Source organism: Rhea pennata, chromosome 1 (assembly GCF_028389875.1).
Source record: "Rhea pennata isolate bPtePen1 chromosome 1, bPtePen1.pri, whole genome shotgun sequence".
In the NCBI taxonomy this organism is placed as follows: Eukaryota; Metazoa; Chordata; class Aves; order Rheiformes; family Rheidae; genus Rhea; species Rhea pennata.
The window spans coordinates 69,609,462-69,630,625 of record NC_084663.1 but is presented as its reverse complement, the minus strand read 5'-3'; the positions used below and the strand labels follow the sequence as shown (position 1 = coordinate 69,630,625).

The following is a 21,164-nucleotide window of genomic DNA, read 5'->3' as shown; positions in this document are numbered from 1 at the left end:
TGGGAAATCTTTCAAATGCTTTTAAAATATTTCCCAATCTTTTAAGTTGGAGGTATCCAAGATTTTGACAAGATGTTATTGTAGGAATTTGCTCAGACTGGGTTTTTGGAGGCAAATACTCTTCATGATCTTATGTAACAATGGAAAAATAATTTCGCCAAGACTAGGTGGAAAAGACCCACGGGCATCAGCTGTGCAGCCATGCACCAAGATTGTGGAGTGAGCAGTTACTGATTAGCTCCCTTTTTCACCACACCTGATTTTTCTGATATTTGCATCATGCCACAGAATACCTGTATAAAATGGACTGGAGTTTGTTTGTTCCACAGAGCAAGAGAATATGATTTTTTTCCTCTGTCAAAAACCTCAGTGGACATGTATGAAAAAGGGAAAGTGATTTAATTGTTTGATTGGTGAGAGAGGGGAAAGAAAATGTAAACACATCATTACATGATTTACATAAAACTGCCAGTAAAAGCAAGCAAAAGCATTGTATCAGTTGGTGGATTTATCTGTTCAAATTCAAAATGTGTATCTTACGTCATCTAGTTAATATTTTGCAGAACAAAGAAGACAAGATCCATGGCAATTTATTATACTGATGATAGTACTCTTAAGAATCAGTTTAGTATTATAAATAATTCCAAATATGTAAACAGTTATTAGAAAAATAAACCATTTTGAAGTTGATAAAGGCAAAACCTGTATGGTTTCTGAGAGTACGTGCTACATACAGAATCTATACCAACCCTAACATATCTAATCAGTAGAGAAAAGCAAATAAAAAATAAAAAACAATCCTAAACTATTGGTACTCTAGGTCTATTTCCTTTTGAAAAGTACCTTGCAGAATCATAGCAGAAACGTAGCCACAGAGGTAATGGAAAGACTTTGTTTTAAGTTTGTTTGATTAGTTGTTTAGATTGTCAAATAAATTGAGTGGCCATTACTTTGTCCAGTGTACTATTTGATAACGGTCAAATACCTTAAGTTACCTGGCCATTTTCCTGTTTGAAAAAGAGGAGGGGAAAACAAACAAACCAAACCAAACAAAACAAAACCCAATCACCAAAGAAACACCACTTGCTGCAATTCAGATCCAACTGGAGGGGAGCATGGAAAAGTTTATCTACTACTTAGTCTTTTCAGATAGAATTTAAGTGAATTTAATTTGGCTTAAATTGTGTACTTGTCTTCTCTGTGGTGGATCACAACTTTCTTGCCCTTATTTAAGGATCACACAGGTCCTGGAATGTAAAGACTGTTGAGAAGTGGCTGATGCTATTTGGATCAATAAGGAGAAATACAGGGTATGGGAATATTATTAACAAGAACTAGGTCAAAATATAGTTAACAAGCTTAGATCAAAGCATTGTTATCACATTGCTGAATCACAGAATGGTTGAGTTTGGGAGATTGTCCGGTCCAACCCCTGCTCAAGCAGGATCACCTACAGCAGGTTGCTCAGGAGCATGTCCAGTCAGATTTTGAGTATCTGTAAGGATAAAGTCATCACAACATTTCTGGGCAACCTGTTCCAGAGTTTATCCACTTGAAAAAGTGTTCACACTGAAAAAGTGTCACCTTATGTTCAAAAGAAATTTCCTGTGTTTCAGTTTGTGCCCAATGCTTTTTGTGCTGTCACAGGGCACCACTGAGAAGAGTCTGGCTCCTCTTCTCTATAGCCTCCCATCAGGTATTTATATACAATGATAAGATTTCCCCCTCCCCTGAACCTTCTCTTCTCCAGGCTACACAGTCCCAGCTCCTTCAGCCTCTCCTTGTATGAGATGCTCCAGTTCCTTAATCATCTTTGTATCCCTTCACTGGAATTGATCAAGTAGCTCCATATCTCTCTTGTACAGAGCCCAGAACAGGACCCAGCAGTCCAGGTATGGCCTCACCACGGCTGAGCAGAGGGGAAGAATCACCTCCTTCAGCTTGCTTTTGACAGTGCAGCCCAGGATGCCATTGTTCATCTCTGCCACAAAAGCACATTGCTAGCTTATGCTCAACTTGTCAACCACCAGGACCCCCAGGTCCTTCTCTGCAAAATTGCTCTCCAGATGGGCAACTCCAGCACATACTACAGTGTGTAATTATTCCTCCCCAGGATAAGCATTTCCCTAGAAGACTATCAGGTTGATTCAGCACTATTTCTCCTTCCTAAAACCATACTGACTACTCCCAATCACCTTCCTGTATCTGTAAAGGGTTTCCAGGATTAGTTGCTCCATCACCTTTCCAGGGATTTAGGTGAGGTTGACAAGCATATAGTTCCCCAGATCATCTGATCATCCTCCTTGCCCTTCGTAAAGATAGGAGTGATATTTTCTCTTTTCCAGTCCTCAGGAACTTCTCCTGATCACCATAACCTTTCAAAGATAATCAATAGTGGCTTCACAATGACTACCTCAGCACTTGTGGGTGCATCCCATCAAGTCCCATAGATTTGTGCATGTCCAGGTTGCTTAGGTGTTCCCTAACCTGGTCCTCCTCCACCACGGCTAAGTATTCCTTGCTCTAGAATTCCCTTCTTGTCTCAGGGGCCTGGGATTCCTGAAGGTCAATCTTGCCAATAAAGACTGAAGTGAATCACTTAAGATATTTTTTTCAGGGGAGAGTAAAAATATTTTTCATTCTATAAAAAGGCAGGAAAGAGGGTGAGCATCACAAAGATGGGGAAACCTGCCACTGAATTTTACCTAAATTTGAAAGGTTACAGGTTTACTTTCAGAAAATGGAGGGAGAGAAGATGGAGAGGGGCAATAGCCTGAAATGGTAAAACTTTCATCAAAAAAATTCAGTAAAATCTCTACTGATAAGGTCACTATATGATAGATGTAATGATACTTATTTTTTCTCTATATACATCCTTTACTTTCCTTCTATAAATTAAAATGTTTTGTCCTTCCCTCAGTCTTATGATAATACTGAATCAGTGTTTTTACCATGACCCATGTTGGCACACACCCCTGCAGTACCTCTTTGGATTCATTTGTCCTGTGGAGTGGTTTACAGTGTGTCCATATGCCATTCATTAGGCACTCTGCACTGCTAGAGGGAAGCTAGCTGAAGTCTGATGGAGCAAGAGCATAATGAAGCGACATCTGACTCTGCAGTACCAGATAGCAGTTACTGTCCATATGTCATTAACTTTGTTTTTATGAACATGCAGGGGATGTTCTTTTGCTTCTCTATTAGGCTCCATGCTTTCTTTAGTAATTAGTGGTAACTTGAAAAAAAGATCTGCTGGAATAAATATGTAAAGCTTAATGAGGATGGCAAAAAAAAAAAAAAAAAAAGTAAGAGTAATATTTGCTCTCAAAATTGGACACTTCTAAAGTACACATTTCCAAGGGACTAGCCCTATCAACATATACCATAACCAGAGGTTAAACTCCTCTGTTGATAGCTAGTAAGCGGCTGCAGTGCAGAACTCTGTGCAGAACTAAACAGTTGAGGAAGACCCAGACAAGCAGATGAGCAGCTGAAAGACAGGGAGAAAAAGCATCCAGCTAGTTTTGGAATAGTTCCCTGCCTGAACAGTCAGAATCTGGCCTGACAATGCTTTTACCAATTATTTCAAAAAAATTATTTTGTTTAACCAAATTTCTCTGCAGAAAGGCTAGGAATAAGCCCATCTGTGTAAGAGATATTAAGAAGTAGTCATTGTACTTCAAATTCATACCCGAGTTTATTTTCCCTGAGGCAGACAAACCTTTCAGAGCCACCAATAGCAAAGCAAATACTCAGCTCTTAAGATCAGTATCTAATGAAATTTTTTCAAGTACCCTCATACAGAAGATACTGGACAGATCAGAAGATAACTCTTTAGGAGATCACTCTGTGATACGAGAATTTAGCCTTAGCCTTCTTTTTTTTCCCTGCTGTTACAGGCACTATGATTTCAGTCTATCTTCTCTTTCTTGTTGGGGTGAGGCTGCTGCTGGTATCAATTTGAGAACATTACTTATCTCTCAGCACCTAAACAACTCCCCAGGGGCATGAGCTTCAACCTACAGAAAGAAAGGCAAAGCTGCTGGTGACTTCAGTGGGTTTCACCTCAAGCTACATTCAAGGAAGGAAGAATTCAGGACAAAAGTCATCCCATAAATATATGGCCATATTGTGCAATGGTAGGGTACTTCCCAGCTGTTAAACAGTTTTAACAGCCCAACTGAAAATAGCCTCCTCATTTGTGATCCTCTAGGAATAATTTCTGCGGCATGCAGTGTTTTCTGCTCATTATCAACATTTTTTTTCCCCAGGAATGTTTTTCTCTTTTCCAGCCATTCTTACCAATAATTTCTGTCACAGTGGCTTATCTGACAATAGGTTACAATGATTGCCTCCTGCTTCCCTACTTTCCCACAGTCATGGCCCTCTTTTCTCCTATGTTGATAGGCAACATAACTTTAAATGTTACACTTTATCTACAGTGAGAGTGTGATGTGCCTTTTTTTCTAACCAGATCATGCTTTTTCTTTTAGAGTAGCGAATTATTCACCTCTTCTTATCATTTTGGTGCTTTCTTTGGGCTAAACTCTGAAGAAGGGGAGAGGAGAGAATTAAGAGAATGGAGAAGGATAAAAAGAGAAATCCCCATCCAGCTACGACCTTGGTAACAGCAAGGAAAGCAGGAATCACTGCCTTACCTGTTCCTCCTCTGTGACAATAGGTAGCTAAACCTGCCTGGAGCAGAATCACGAGAGCAGTGCTGCTGGGGGACAGGACCAAAATCATGGCTCCACAACCCTTTCATTTTACCCTGGGGCTCCACGTCACTGGGACTCGGTCACATCTGCTGCACGGTGCATGGGAGAAGGCACTGTAGCCCCTCTCTCAGGTGCTCTGCAAACCCACGGGGCGGGCCAGTACCTATAAAGTGGAGTTTACAGATAGTACCTTCTCTCCTAAATAAAAACAAAATAATAAAGAGGGACTCAGACCCCTTTAAGAACAACCCATGCTCCCGTAAGAGGGGTGAGCAAAGCTCTCAGCTTTGCCTGAGGTTAGCTAGAGCTGAGGCGTCCCGTTTATGGGACGATGAGCCTCCTCTTTATCTCCTGGGGAGGATACATCAGGGTTTTAATCAGGGAAGTGAAAAACGCCAACTAAATTTGCCTGCTTTTTGAAACGCATTAGAAAACTAATGGTTACAAAGTATTCCTGCCATCTGTAAACAGCTCACTGAAAATGCAGCTTCTAACAAACAAAATAAAATGAACGCTTTCCTGAAAAAGTAAATCTGTAAAAGCACTGTTCCAAGTAAAAAAATAATATTTATGTTTCCTAAATGCTTCTGTTTCCTCATCACCAGTCTATTTGTAGTGATAATCCATTTATCTCCACAACAGTACCGCTACATCCAGGTCCCAGATGAAACTGAGGAATGTGTAGAGAAACTGAAGACCAAATTTTTCAAAAGCGTCTTGGGGCCTGAAAGAGGATGATAGACCATGAAAGAAACTTCTGGAAATGCCCTACTGTAAATGAAATCGCTAGTATAGGGTGCATTTCCTCTAGTATTTCTCTAGTTTTCTCTAGCAAAACCAGTTTAAGCAGTTCCCACCAGACCACCTCTCAGCTTTGCATTTAGCTACTTCAACCATTGGTGGCACCATGTCTGCCCCAAGATCAGAGGAATGATCAAGGTTAACAAAAAAAAAAAAAAAAAAAAAAGTCTCTGGGAAAGAGCATCTTTTTCATCAGAATAATGTCACTGATTCCATTTAAAGTTCATCCCCACCAACACTTGAATCAGCACGACTGATTCGTGGTGGGCGGACTTGGTAAGCTACAGTTTGAGGAGTGACAACAAAGAGATGGTTGGCAGAGACTGACAGGTTCATAAACCTAGCCTTGCTGACAGAAAAACAGTGTGAAATGGCATCCTTAGAGACTAATACTATTTAAATCCTACTGGAGGAAAAAAAAATCACACTAGATATCTATCTGCACTGTTAAATACGCTAATAGCTTTGAAAATGTAATCACCCATTATTCTGGGAAAGGCCTAGTGAAGCAGGGAATGTAAACTGTGTCTCAGACTGGCACCTTGGCCACCAGGTCAGCCTTCATTACGAGTGGTTGGAGGGTGGTTTGTTTTTTTTTTTTTCCTTCCCCCCCCCCCCCACAAGGGCTGTGTTTCCTCACAGTTCGTATCATACTGAAGCCAACAGCTAAGCAAATGCAGATGCTGCTTTCTGTATACTGCACTCTAAAGGGTAGCAACATGGGAGGAAAAAAAAATGTATATTGTATTATTCAGCTGCTGGCAGAGAGACCCTAATCATTTTAGAGTGAGCAGAGAGAATACAGACGATCGTGGGGGTGAAACTGAGGAAGTGTTCGAAAGCATTAAAAGAAAAAAAACTCAGCAATGAAAGGTTTATAAGACTAGTCTGAGAAAATAATAGAAGTTAGTATCACCATGATTGCAAACTTTTTTAATCCTGAAGGACCTCCCTGCACTCGATACTGCGATCCATTGCAGTGGCATGTACCTATGGACCCCCAGGATGTAGGATAAGAGTCTAGCAGGGAAATATGACATTCTGCTCTTGCAAAACTGCCATGAGATCTCTAACATCCCCTTAGAACAAGCAGGAACTTGGTGTTTGCAGCCTCATGCAAAAGGAATGAAGAAAATCCCATTGCTAAGGTCACTTTAAAATGGATAAACCACTGAATGTGATAAGGACTGGAAGAGTCCTGAATATAGGACTTGCTATCTTTGCCATCTATGATTTCTATGAATTTAAAATGGTCAAAAGAATCCCATACAAATAGCACCTCAGGTGTTTTGGGAGTAACACCTTATTCAGTAGGAGTAAAAGCAGCAGAGTCTCCTCTTAATATATACTTTTAACTTAGTTTAGCTTAACTAGCTTAACTTTAGCTAGCTGAGAACTGAAGAACACACCCTACACGTACTGACTGCACTCTGGGACCAGAGTCCAGACCAGTAGTACCAGGTCTTCTAGCAGCTGTGATGAGCATCACAAAGTTATATTAATCCTCTGAGTCTCAGGCTTGAGATAAGTCAGAACTTTTACAACATCTGTTAGCTACTACTGTGGTTTTTATTTTGTTTGAAAGCATATGATGCATATTAGCTGAATGCCCTTAACCATTGACTATAAAAGCAGACTTTTAGTGTCTTAGGACTTTACCATTTAAATTTAGATCACGCTTCCTCCCCCCACACACACCAAGTTTACTCTGTGAACCGTTCCCAGGATTGTATGTCTAGATTCCAAGCAGAAGCTAATAATAGCTTCCGCATTATTATAGGCACCAAATGAGTGCTGATGAAATTATAGTTGCAGACAGAAATGGGAAATTATAGTTGTTTATCCTAACAAGAAATTAGTTTAAATGAGTTTAATGCTGTTAGTAGTATAGGCAGCCAAGTATACCATTCTGTAGCATGCTGGCTGGACCATTTGGCAGTGCATATCTTCACCTATCCTAACATGCTGCAGCTCTGATAGGAAATCACAACTTCCACATTGTGGGATACATACCGCTTTCTATGGACAGTGGCCATGTGGGATAAGCAGTGATGTGAGATCAGTTCCACTTTATATTTAAACAGGCTTTGGTTGCCCATCATTTATGAAAAGTTGCTCTCCATCCACAGAAGCTCTTCAGACCTGCTCCATGAAAGAAAAGAGGCAACTCTGGAGCTGGTGCTGTAAATGGTGCCTGCCAGTCCCCATCTCTCATTCACTTTTTTGCCCCTCTGCACTTCTGCCTATAGAGATGAGCATCTCTTGCAGTATTTTAGAAAAACTTTATTCAGATCAAGTTTTCTCTTTGAGCTAATCTTTTATCCACTTTGTAACATCTTTGTCCTGTGACAAAGAGGCATATGGCCCATAGCATTTAAAATCTGATTTACTTGAATTGTTGATCACACCTTTTCTGTCATTCATTTTTCTTGTTTTTAGTGCCAAGAACCCTACTGTGGAAATGATGCCTTTGTCTTTTAAAGAGCTTCTCTGCTCCTACTGCTGTCTCTTAATCCTCCATGTCCCATGACAAAGCTGTTTATTGTCAAAAATTGCTGTTACAAACAAAAGTCCAAGATTCCAGGTGGTAAACAAGTAACAGAGCAGATGTGATAAAAATATAGGAGACAAGGAGGCAGCAGAGGGGGAGACAAAACATGAGAACAGCCTGCAGGATATTTGCCACAACTTTCCATGAGATCCTAGAGGCAGTCCGAAGATTATACATTATGTTGATAGTACATCGTGACAGAAGCTTGAAAATCATTGTGGTTTATGTCACTCCCTTGATATATTTGTTCTCACATGCCACTCTACATTCATTCTTTTGGGACTTCTCCGGGTGTCTGGTTCAGGTACTTAGCAATGAGCCCATCAGTAAGAAAACAATTAATTATTAGCTGCCTCTAACTTCAGTTAGTCAAAGAGTTGCAATGCAAAATTAACTAATTAAACAAACTGAAAACAGTGGGTCCCCATAAATATTCTGTGTGTTGTATTAAAAAAGCTGTTGTAACGTTTGTCAATGCTTATATTGTCAGGCTTATAAAAAAGGGAGATCATGGAAAAATCCATGAGTCAGTTTTCCGTGTATCTTGTTACCCTAATTCTCCATTCCCCCTTGACATAAGCGTTTTACAGGACTGTGTGTATTGATAGATGAGCAACAAATCAGTCAACAGGACTGACATGAACTTCTAGGGTTCCAGTCTTCACTCAAGCTCCTTTGTCAAAGAATGTTGAAAACTGCACAAGACAGATGATCTTTCAAGATTTTTCCATGTATCCTACTCCAGCTGGATTATAACTGCAACATGGAAAATTTGCCAGGTCATCTGACACTTCCATGGAACCAAATCCAGAAAGCAAAGGTGTGCATGTAAGTGAAAATGAAGAAAATCTGAAGCACAGAAAGAGGCAGAGAACAGCTTGTTTTTCCCTTTGATGCAAGTTGGAGTCACAGCTGATAAAGTATGAGCAGAGGGAACGTAAGATGAGAAGATCATTACAGTCAGGCTCAGGAGAAAAGTGACTGTCTACTCAGACTCTGACCACAGAGCCATAGCCACTAAACCAAAACGAAATAGGGAGCTGTACACTCCTTTACATCACAGGGTTTCTGAGACAAACGAGAGAAAGTATACACTTTATGCCATTTCTAGTTACTATTTGGTGCTGATAAATGCCAGTTTAATGAGACAGCAGTGCAGCAAGGCATTTTCACAAAAGTACTTACTGTTATTGTGAAGGCAACAAATACATGCAGTAATCCAGCATTAATGCCAGTGGCCTTGCTCGCTAACTGCCTTCCCTTCCAGGATGACTCATCAGGACCTGATAAAACTGTAATTTTAAGCATTTAGGGTTACACTAATTCCTCAGCCCAGCACCAAATGAGTATATTGCTCTATTCCAGAACAGATTTAGCAGACCAAGACATACCTTGTGGAACAAAATCCTTTTGCTTCTGGCAATGACTGTGGTTAGGATGGTGGCACACCAGCTCCAGAAAATATCAAACACTAACCCCAGTATAAGAGAAACTGGTTAACTGAGCTCCTTATCAGCAACCACCCTCACAGGTATGAGAAAAGGAGGGTTTATGGCCGGAATAGCCCTGGCAGCTGGGACACTATCAGAGAACAGGTGGGCCTTGTAGACTGGTCCCTAGGCAGCCCAAGAATTCAAGCAGAGAAGGCTTTTCATTTTGTTGGCAAAATTTCTCCTCCTTCAGGCAAGAGACTTTGCTCCCACTTCAAATCTTTGTGAAAGGGATCTGCTGCCCTCTCAGGACTCAGAGACCTCCAATAAAGAGGCAACTTCCCTTTCCTCCTGTTACTCCTCTTATGCCTTACTGGGAAGGGAGAAAGAGCAGGGATCAGAGCAAAAGCTGAATGGGCATCTCAAAAAGGAGAATAAGTAAATAAATAAATAAATAAAAGAGGCTTTCTACATGCCCAGGGGGCAGGTTGGGGTGGTGACTTCTGCTATAGCATGGACTTCCTGCGTGAGCAGCTCCTTCCCCTGGATGTAGCAAGCAGGAGGCAGCTACATGCTGTCCCGCAAGCAGCTCAAGGCACAGAGCAATGGCCAGTCTTCTGCTCCTTTCAAGAGTGCTACCTGGGTAATAACCTACTTTGCCTTGCTTATGCCTTCAGCCAGGCTCAACACTGGTACAATGAAATCAGCTTTGAACGCTTCTCTTGCATACAGATTAATTGCAGTTGCATAGCTGTTGGATGCCACTGCCAATAAAATGCATCTTTTCCATCTCCCTATAATGATAGCATCAGTTTAAAAACACAGTCTAGGCCCTCACTTTTCTCCAGGGCAATATAGAGTACACTGCAGCAAATGAAAGAGAAAAAAAATGGAGCTAGTGAGTTGACTTGTTTGGGGGGAGGGAATATATTCAGTCATATCTTTTGAAAGAGAAACCCAAAGAATTAGCTTCCCTCCCAAAACTTCCTTTCTGTTCAAAGCGGATTTTCTGGAAGAAATATATTTGCAGAAGAATGCTTTCACAATAACCATAAGTCTATTCTGCTACCTAAAGTATTACAGAATTCCCTCTTTTATTTCCTTTCTTTCTGTCTTTTCCTTTCTAAGCATGACAGCCTAATTGGATCAAAGGAATAAAGTGGAATTATTTCCTAAAGTTAGTACTAGGGCTAATTTAAGGAAAAAGTACTCCTCCTTCCCCCCAAAAACTTGCAATTTTCTTAATCAAACACTAAATTTTAAAAGAAGCAGGTTATCTACCTTTCCTTCAGATTTTTAGAGTTTTTGTCAAAGAAAATCAAAGTCAAACTTGTTTTGTTTTTCACCTGGGGATAGAGGGTTCTGTTCTTTTTTGAGGTCAAAATTTTCCACCAAGGAAAAAGAAATCCTAATCTATTTTGCCCAGTGCCTTTCAAAACAACATGTAACTTCAGAACCTGTGTGTGTCAGTCATCTAGGAAATTAACAATTATTTGTGTGATTTCATATGTCAGACTTGCTTTACAGCACAGTCACAAATATACTTGTCTCACACACACAAACATCTGGAGGTGTTATCATTAACTGTGTTTTGGAAAACCATATGTGTTAGTAATAGCACACCAGAAAGTTTAGTCTTCACGAAGGGGCGACATAACAAGTTATACAATAAAGTAAAGAGAGTAGAAGTGGCAGAAATATGGATATTACACATTACATTTTTGAAAAGATCAAAATCACTATACTAGATTACAAGACTGGTCTGATCATTTATCTTTTACATGAGAGAAGCCCTGTAAAATAAACAGCCTTATATTGCAACAGTATATTATATTATGGAATGGGATATTATAATATAAGTTAAGCCTCCTGCTTATATTCCACATTCTGTAACTGTTGTTTAAAAAAGAAAAAAAAAAAAAAAGCCTCCAGTGGAGAAGGTACTGAGGAAAACGTTACTACAAAAATCCTCCCATTCAGTGGGGATGGAGTGAAAGACTGTTATACTGTGAATTTGGCAAAATTCTATAGTCACACTATTGCAGATAAAGAGGATATGAAGAAGTTCTTTTTGTCATGAAATCATCATGCCAGAAGCAGAACAAGAAACACTTCCTGCTATTAATATTAGGATACATTTATAATTAAAGGTTCTGATAGAGGACTCGTATTTTCCATATTCAGTGCTGAGTAAAGTGGGCTTTGTTCTGTTAACGCCTAAGATTGCTTTCCCCCTACTCTTGAAAAAGAGGTAACTTTCACCTCTAACTCAGGTGCTGGAAACAGTCTCTGTTTCTCCCTCTCTCTCCGTCTTTGAAGGAAGATCCTAACAATGCCTAAAGATATGAATTGTTTGGTGTGAAAGCTGCAAACTTGCAAAAGTGGGGTCGGGCACAGCTAGAAATTGCACAGAAGTCAGAGCAGCCACAGGAGCCCACGCGCCTGGGACAGGTAGCGTCTGTAAGCCCAGGGAACCCGTATGCGGTCTCTGCGACAACCAAGAGAGCAGAACCATGCAGGGAGCGTGTACCCGTGTGAACAGTCACCCTGGAAATAAGTGTGGACTTACCTATAGCCGCTGCCCTTGTACAAGTCACGACATGGACTGCATTAGTTTCATGACTGATGTCAATGATATTTTCGTTATAAACTTCAGTAGAAGCAGAAGTAAGCGAATGTGCGTGCTCTCACAAAAGCACAACCTTTTTTTTGTTCACGGCGTTCCTTTCAATTACAAAGGGTTTGCAACCTAATCTGATGTAGCCCTTCCTTCAAGGGTCTGCTATTAAGGCGGTAGACAGGAAATGACTAAATAAACCATATTGTGGACTGCTAGAGTTTAGGATGAGCTCCTTTTAACGAGTTATTTTTCTCCAGATCCTTTTAACCCGAAAGTTCCTAAAACCAGGTACGTCACACAGCACTGAAGTACAGTCTCCTCTAAGATGAGCTGAAATAGCCATTAACGGGAACACAAACACCACCTAGAACTGTAGAGTGGAAAGCAAACAGAATTGAAGAGACAGGGGATTACAAAACAAACACAAACAGAAAACAAAAACCCCAAGACAGTTTAATTACTGTGTCCAGTATTTGATTAGGGCCAAAGGATGAATATCCTCATGAAGATTGCTAAGAAACGCAGATGAATATGATTATGGTCTCTCTCTCTTCCATAATAGCACAATCCTTCCAAACAGCTTTTTAAAAGAAATTCAGCTACTGACTTTGAGAAGAACAACCTACTGCATTAGCACCTGAAAAGGTCTTTGGAGTTCTTTTGCATATGCATTCAGCACGTGAAATCTTCTTTACTGTAAAGATAAATTCAATTTACTTAAACACCACAGTGTAAGAAGCACTACGGTACAGCAGTGCTAAGCAGTGCAAGTGGGATGTTGATTTGGTTCATTCTGTTGTTTGGTTCATGTTCCTGTTATGAGGATCAAGAGAGATTTGAGACAGGAATTCGAATCCCTTTGTACCCAGCCAGAACAAAGCGATATTTCAACCCATTTTGATGCTCAGCGTTGGGATCCGCAGAACCAAAGCCCATATAATTACAGTGGAAGAAAAAAGCCTGAAGTTACACTAATTAACATAACTTCCTGAAAGGCAAGAGCAACACATTTCATAACACAGCAGTTCAACCCTAACTTGTATTTATTGTTACAAACAATATATACTTTTCATATTTCTGTGATCATCTTCAGCCAGCGGGGGACCTCATTATGCTGTTAGAGGAAAAATAAAATATACAAGCATACACAGTAATTTCTCTGAAGAGTTCACTGTTTAAGACAGTGATTAAAATACGAATAAAATATGCTGAGTATGAAACAACAAGACAGACTAAACCAGACCATTTTTTATACTGAATACAGGTCTCTCTCTCTTGTTGCCCCAAGCCCCGACCCCAATCTCATCTCGCTTCATTATATTTTCCTTCTAGCCTACTGCAAGCATGTTGGGTCTTGACCACAGTGAACAGCCACAAGAGCATGGAGCACAGAAAAAAACCTCCCGTTGATGTCTCAGGCACCACTCATACCCCACGTCACTGAATTAACAGAGAGACTGTCAAAACAGTCAAACACAGATCATGAATACAGAGACAGAAGCAAAGACTGCACGTTTACATCCATAACAGAGCCAAGAGCAGAAAATGACTCTGCATTATAAGTTCATACTGATATTTTTCCCTGAAAGACCTGTAATTTTAGAAGCAGATCAAATGTCTCATGGTAGTGATTTTAAAACAAGCCATTCCCTTTCAGAACTAGATACAGAGCTCTTGAAAGAGGTACCACACTACATGCCAAAGTACTAGAGAGCTCTGCCATCCTGCAGACTTGTGCTTGCCATGTGCTCCAAAACAATTAAAAATCCAGTACACAAAGGGCCTCTGAGAGGACAAATAGGAGACAAACTCTCTAAAAAAATATACACACAAAAAAATTGCTTCATTCATGAAAGTGCCTTCTGACTATTATAGTAACCACTTTTAGCCACTTTGATTCCTCTTGCCAAATATAGTTTACTGATGACCCATCCTCATGGCACTAGGAACTGACTTGTTGATGTGTTAAATAATGTGACTAGTTTCAGACCATTTTTACAGTTGAAAATTCTCATGGCATAAAAGAGTCATCATTCAATTATTTGACTGTGGAGAACTGTTAATTTTCTTAGAATAACTTTGAACTCTGTAGCTTTGCGGGAAGGGGGGTATTTTTCAAATGAAACCTTGCTTCCATTCTTCCTCCCACCAAAATCTCAGTTTGTATTAGCTGGAACAATAATAAATACATGAAGACATGTATTCAGGCAGATTGTAAATCTAGCCAGAGCATTTATATGTTACTAAATCCAAACAAAGACCTAAAGTAAGATTCAATGGTTTAAAAAAAATAATAATAATGTTCCAAAAGATACGGGCCGAGATTTTTAAGGCTGAGTAAGGGACTCAGCCACATAAGTCCCAAAGAAATTGATTTATTATGTGGTTTACAATCTCAGTTTATATAGTATAACTTCATTGTCTTCAGTGGAGCTACATTATGAATGTATTTGACAGATAGTCATGTTTCTTCTCCAAGAATAACTTCTACAGCAAAAGGTTAACATGAGTGAAAGAAAGTCCCAGGCCAAGCTCTACCATAATTTAAACCCTGTGCAAAACAGCTGACTTGGAAATGAGTGTATAAGTAAAGGCAGAAAGAGACATGAGTCTATTCTTCCTTTGCTGGGACATTACATCAATTCCCTTAGGTAATGGTCCTGTCTCCGAAAAGCACAGCGGGAATCCAAATTACAGTCTGCTGGAGATTCTTTCCTTCTAAGTCTGCAAACTCGTGTGTTTCTCAAGTCATAAACGTTCAGGGAAGGACCTAGAATAGTCTCAGTGCAGGACCATGAAATTCAGTTCTGTGAGGTACTGCATGAAGCTCAATCTTGCCTGCTTCAAAGTGCATTTCCTCTCTTCATAGATGAGGACTGGAAATGACCGTTTTAATATTTACTCTGGAATTAGTAATCTAATTGAATCAGAAATAACCTATTTCAGACAACCTCAATATTAATTTGAATCAAACCACTGCAATTTGATTTTTTTTTTTTCTTAATGTGTTGGGTTATTTTTGGCTGATTACCAATATTAGAGTTAAGGAGGTCTAAACAAAGCTGAAAGGTCACAAAACAGGGTGTTCACACCTACACTAAGGTGAGAAGAAAGTTGCTCCCCTCTCTATTCTTTATGAGCTGCATTAAGTGCATTAGTAAGTTTTCCTACCTTGCTTGAAATGGCATTTAGGCCAAGGGCAGAAGTCTGAGTACTATAGTTCTAAGTACAGTGAATTCCTAATGTTCTCATTTCTGATTCTTCTGCTGGCAGAAGTTACTTTACTAAAACAAGAGTGATGTAATCTGGCAGTAAGTGAACTCAACATAAACAAAATGGCTCCACAGTAATACCCTTGTTCTAGGGAGATCATTTTTAGGGCAGGCAGTGTGAGCTAGCAAGCTGGTCTGCCCACTGGCAGCCTGAGCGCTTGGATACTCTTCCCAGCTTTCCTGTCATTGACTTGTTTCAGTTAAATCAGATCACAAAGTCACATATATGTTTTAATACAAAAGTTTTATACAATATATATATAAATATATATATATCTTTTATATATATATGTATACACACACTCACGAGTACTTTGTTATCAGCTGTTCCTAGCAGGCGACTCCCAGGGCTTCCACCGGCCAGCAGGTAATACTAATTGCCATCTGGCCCTGCATATGGCTAGCTTCTTCCCCACCTTCCTTCCTTTCGTTCAGCTTCCTCCCGGGTATATGATCATTTATTACTTCTGCATAGAGGCCTTCCCTGTTTGAGGGGAATACAACCCCTCAAACAACATACAACCTACTTTCTCTCTCCTCGCCAGAGCTCACAGCTGTGATCTCCTATTCTTCATCTCTGCTTTGCTCACACAAGCCTGCCTCTTTCCTTCCAGCATGTGTGACCGTACCTCTGTTCTCCCAGGTTCATCTCAGCAGGCACAGTCCACTTCTACCTTTCCTTTTTGCTTTCTGTCACCTCCTCTGGGCTACCATTGGAATCAGGTCTTCTCCCTCTTTTTCTCACCAACAAGTATTTGGCTCAGGAAGCACTACCCTGCTCAGGGGTAGTGCTGATTATTACCCTGAATAATCAGGAGGATGACCAGACCATGGCCGCATGCCTCAATGGCTGCACAGCAAGGGAAATGCTTTTGCCTGTGAGTTAGCTTCCCAGGAGCCCTCCCAAATCATAATACAGCAGGGTGCAAGTGCACTGCAATAAGGACCATCCCATGGGGTTTTCTTCTGCTCTTTAACAGCATTGCTATGTATGCGTAGGCAATGCTCTTAAAAGACAGTTAAATAGCGATAGCTGAGAAACGAGAAAGACCGTGGTTACACCCACATGAATTCTCTATTCTGAAACAAAACTGAATTGTAATTCTCCATCTTTAGAGTCCACCTGAGAGCCTACTCTGCTTCCCTGAAACTTCTCTGCACCAGCTAACCTTTTCTGGGAATACTTGGCCATCCTGAGCATCTGTGAAAACCACAGTGTATCCAGAATGGATGAGTTGGAATAGATCTTGTGCTGTTTGTTCTGCACCCTCAAGCAAGCAAGCTTATCACCATAATGGGCTACAGTACTCCTGGAAGCATATTTCAAACCTTTTTCTCTAAAAGGAATGTGCTAAGGAGCCTTCTAAAAGCATGTCAGAAGAACTCTTACCCTGCATACCTCCCCTAGTCAAAACAAGAAAAAATATGCTGTGTATTTTACTAGCAGTTAGAGAACTAATTACTAGCAATTAGAGAACACTTATGAGCAACTTTTGAAATGTCGGGATGCTTAAACTATTCCAGCTGAGGTAAAATGTGGATGAAAATCCCTAGTACAGATATCATTACAGTTTGGAAATAAGCTACAGAGATACCTTCTACTAGTTTAATTACATCCACACTATGACTATGACTTGAAAAGTTACTTTGGATGAAAACTGACACATTCACCTGTGAAATAACCCTGATTTGAAACTGTCTCTTGTGTGCTGATCTCAGTTCCATGGTATCAGCTTCTAATTACCCCCTCCAAGCACAAGACATAGTAAAGTCTTCCCAATAACTTGTATTCTTCTGTAAATCCGTTTTAAATTTGTTAAAAACAATTAGGAAACAATTAGGTTTGTTCTGTTAAGTTTTGAGCCCTGTCCTACTCTTGGGCACAGACATAAGGGATGTGAGGTGTTGCTATTGCTTTCATTTCAAGAAGAATCAGAACTGGGTTTAGATGTCACCTTCAACTGGCCACCTGCAACTGAAAAAAGAACAGAACAGTCCCAAAGGCTGACAACCTAGAAAGCTTTTCCTATAGCTGAAATCACTACTTTTGCAGCTACTGCAGTGATGTTTCTGTCCACATCTTAGAAATGCAGAAAGGATTTTGAATATTTGGCAGTGGTGAATGATTCATTTATACCGCTAGGAATTCAAGGCACTTCTTGGTTTAAAGGTAGATGGCTAGAACATAATCAATATCCTGACACAAACTTTGGAGTACAAGTTTGATGGGTGGAAGGACAGGCAAAATTGCATATAAGAATATAAGTAGCAAGGTTTTACTCCATAAACTGAAACTGAGAACTATTTATCCAGTGCTCTAAAATTCAAAGCTTTACTTATACTCCTCCAAATTCATTAACTGTATTTGCTGACCATAAGTTTAAGAGGTTATACCTGATTCCTCAGAGTGACATGTAGGCAAAATAGGGAAGACAAGAAAAGTGTACTGAAATACAGAAACAAACTATTTAGCTAATTATATATTTACCTCACAAAATTTAAAATCTGAAGGGAAAGATTTGGAAGAATTAAAAGATTCTGAACACTTCTGGTTTTGACATTTCAAAGCATCCTGGTTCAAAACTTGCCAACCCTTTTCCTAGTAGCCATGCAAGATCTAAAGTATCCAAAAAATTAGTGTTTTTTTAAAACGTCATCTGCTCATAGCACTACAAATGAAGGGTTGTTTTGTCTTTTTAATGGTAGGCACTATCATGAAAAAAAAAAAAACCCATAGGGTTACTGAAAACCTTCTGATATCATTTGTTCTGCATTGTTACATGAGTAAATGGTTATTTTTTTTCTATTTTTAAAAACATTCCCCTTTCTAAAAGTGTCAAGGTCTTTTCACTGTTCCAGGCCCACTTACTAGTCCCAACAGCAGCATTAAATTCTACTTGCAGAAGAGCTGCAACTTGAGCATTCACACAGAAAGGCTTGTTGGCAAAACTTTAAAACTGGATGAGTTGATGGCTTGTGCATCTCATCTGTAATCTTTTTGTTCCTCCAGCTCTCGTTGTACGTTTCCTGACCAAACGGTTCATCTGGGAGTATGACCCGACACTAGGTAGGTTACATTTTATTCTATACACGTGGTATCCTGTATATAATAGCATGGGTGAAGTAATGGAAAATCATTCAGTTAAAATTCCAAGCTTTAGTCAACCTTTAAGTTTGCTGTAAAAACCCCTGTGGTCATTTAAAGCTGGGAATAATTATTAGCGAAGATGGCAGGATAGAGAAGCACTAATGCACTCAAATGAAAGCTGAATTAATATATGAGGAAAAATTCTACTCACACAGAATTCAGCGAGAATTTTGTCTCTGAAGGCAACTGCACAAATATTTTATTCTGAGGACTAAAACACTTAGTGTGTGATCAACTTTCTGCTCATGGATAACCCAACCAGCAACTGTTGCGGAAGAAGATATCTGATATACAAATCTCAAAAAGCAAGGAAAGAATAATTTTATAGCTTCTTGCACTCTACCTACCTTTAGCTAAGTATTTTAGTCCTCAGCTTTCAAAAACTCATCTCAAAGTTAAGGTGAGCAGATAGGGACACCAGTCATCAAGAGCACATCAACACTCTCCCCTCCTTCCCTCCTTCACTCCTTTCCCCCCCCCCCATAGCTCCCACTCAGCTGTGTTGTGTTTGGCACTATTGAAAAGTTGGCACAGCTGTCTTAAATTTAGATTTCAAGCAGTTGCTCTGATTTACAGACTTCTTGAATATTTGGGCCAATGGAGTTCTTAGTATTTCTTAAGTTAGCAAATATTTGAATGCTCAGGACCATAGAAAATCTAGGCCAAGAAACCTGAAAGAAGGCAGCCAAATGTAAAAGCCAGCTTCAAAACCTCTGAACTAAATAATTCACACGTGCTGAAGAGGCCAGGAAATTCTCTTTTCTCCTACAGTCCATTGCCACCTCCTTCTTAATTTCCCTTTGAGATTCAGATGAAGATTTTCTAGTTAAAAGCCTATTTCTTTGTTGGGTTTGCTTCTGTAAAAGGTCACGCTAAAGATATGCTAGAGAACAACATAAACCTACACAGCAAAAGCAAACAATTTTAATGCACCTCATTACCGAATTCAAGCAGCTCCTTCAAAAAAGCAAAGTATCCAATATCATACTTGGTACTTTTTTCTGAATGATTGACAGATTTTCAGAAAGCTCATTTCAGGAAGACAGTTCTCAGAACTAAACCTGAAGCCAAATATATCTTTTTTCTGCTAATATCAGTATATCCATCAGTAAACTATAGCTGTCACCTGTTCTATAGTATAGAGTGGGACATAATGTTTAATATTTTACTGGGTAAACCTCACATATCTATCACTGATATATCATTTTCAGAGTTTGATAATACATGTATCTAAAGTTTTTGTATCAATATAGTCTAACTTCATTTATGTCTTACAGGAACACTGCATGTAAAAAATATCCTTATTGCCTTGTTTAAACACACGAACTAGTATATTAGCATGCTGAAAAAAATATTTATTTTTGCACCATTAAGAAAAGTCCCTCTTTTTCTGTGTATAGGACTTGACATGTGTTGCAGTATTGCAAATGAATGCAACTCTGAATTAACCATGACCATCAGGAATCTAGCTGTCTTCTGTTTGCAACACAGAAAGTTTTCATGCAGGCAACACTCCTGTATCAATAAAATACAAAAACTAAATTTCTTCTGACTTACCAAATTCTACATTCTCATCCAGGTTAAAGAATAACAGCTTAAATTGTCTAACACAGCTATGGTGCTTTAAGTTGCCCAGAGGGTAAGGTTTGAGAAACGTAAAAAAAAAAAAGAACTACTGCTGCTATTAAGAAATAGGTTATTGACAATCTCTGGTGGAAGCATTTAGAGGCAGCATCGGACAAACACTTACAGCAATCTTTTTAAAATACTGTTTTTCGATCACAACAAAATTCAAAGGAGGCTCTGAAGTGTTAGAAAAATCTCCTGAAATTCTAACCACTGTTCAGGCCTTCAGAGATCAAACAGAAATAAACTGTACCTTCAAAAAGCTTTGAGAGACAGTACTTTAAAGAATGTATATCTGTCTTTACCACAGTCATGTTGTGGTGACTTACAGTATCCAGTTATCTGTACACATTGCATAGCTGAATTTATTGAGAAGATTGGCAAAAATGGATATGTTTCTTCCTAGGAGTAATGGACTGGCATTTGTGTGGAAAGAAAGTGATATCAATATATTCCACTGATTTAAAAGTTCAGGTTGTGTCAGTGAGATCCATTTATCCTGCACTGAGAAAAAGCAAGAAATTTTGAAAGTGTAGGAGTAAAACAGATGCAAACTTGCTAGCTACTAAGCAACAGGAGTTTTTGCCAGAATCACTGGGGCTGTGACAAAAAAATGTTGTGTTTATAGTTTGTTTGTTATATGAAATTCTCAGCCACCCATCAATCCTCTGACACAAGGAATTCCCAGACAATTCCTATTTTTAGGAAAGCTTTTACCAAGCTTTGGAAAGCTTAAAGATGGAAATCCAGCAGTGTCCTAAGCTAAGCATCAGCATAAAAATTCTTGTCCTCTTCTAATCCAAGGATGGCACATTTTAATAGGAGAGAAATGTATCTATAGTTAGATAGATAGATATAAATATACACACACATATAAATATAGCTATTCTTTCCTACTTTAACCTACCAAACAAAAATTAAGGATCATAATTTAGCAGCATCTGGACGTACTGCTGTGTCTCCAGGACCAAAACTATAAACTACAAAATAAGATTCTC

At 39.4% G+C, this 21,164-nt stretch overlaps 1 protein-coding gene across 3 annotated transcripts in view; it reads left to right on the top strand.

The window, feature by feature from the left end:
• The window catches only part of RERG (RAS like estrogen regulated growth inhibitor), a 107,916-nt gene that overhangs the window by 70,670 nt on the left and 16,082 nt on the right, over positions 1-21,164 (top strand). For all 3 annotated transcript variants that reach the window (XM_062591140.1, XM_062591131.1, XM_062591123.1), the window contains exon 3: positions 18,403-18,459. In XM_062591140.1, coding sequence (XP_062447124.1) covers positions 18,403-18,459 — 57 coding nt within the window. The remainder of the gene's footprint in view (positions 1-18,402; positions 18,460-21,164) is intronic.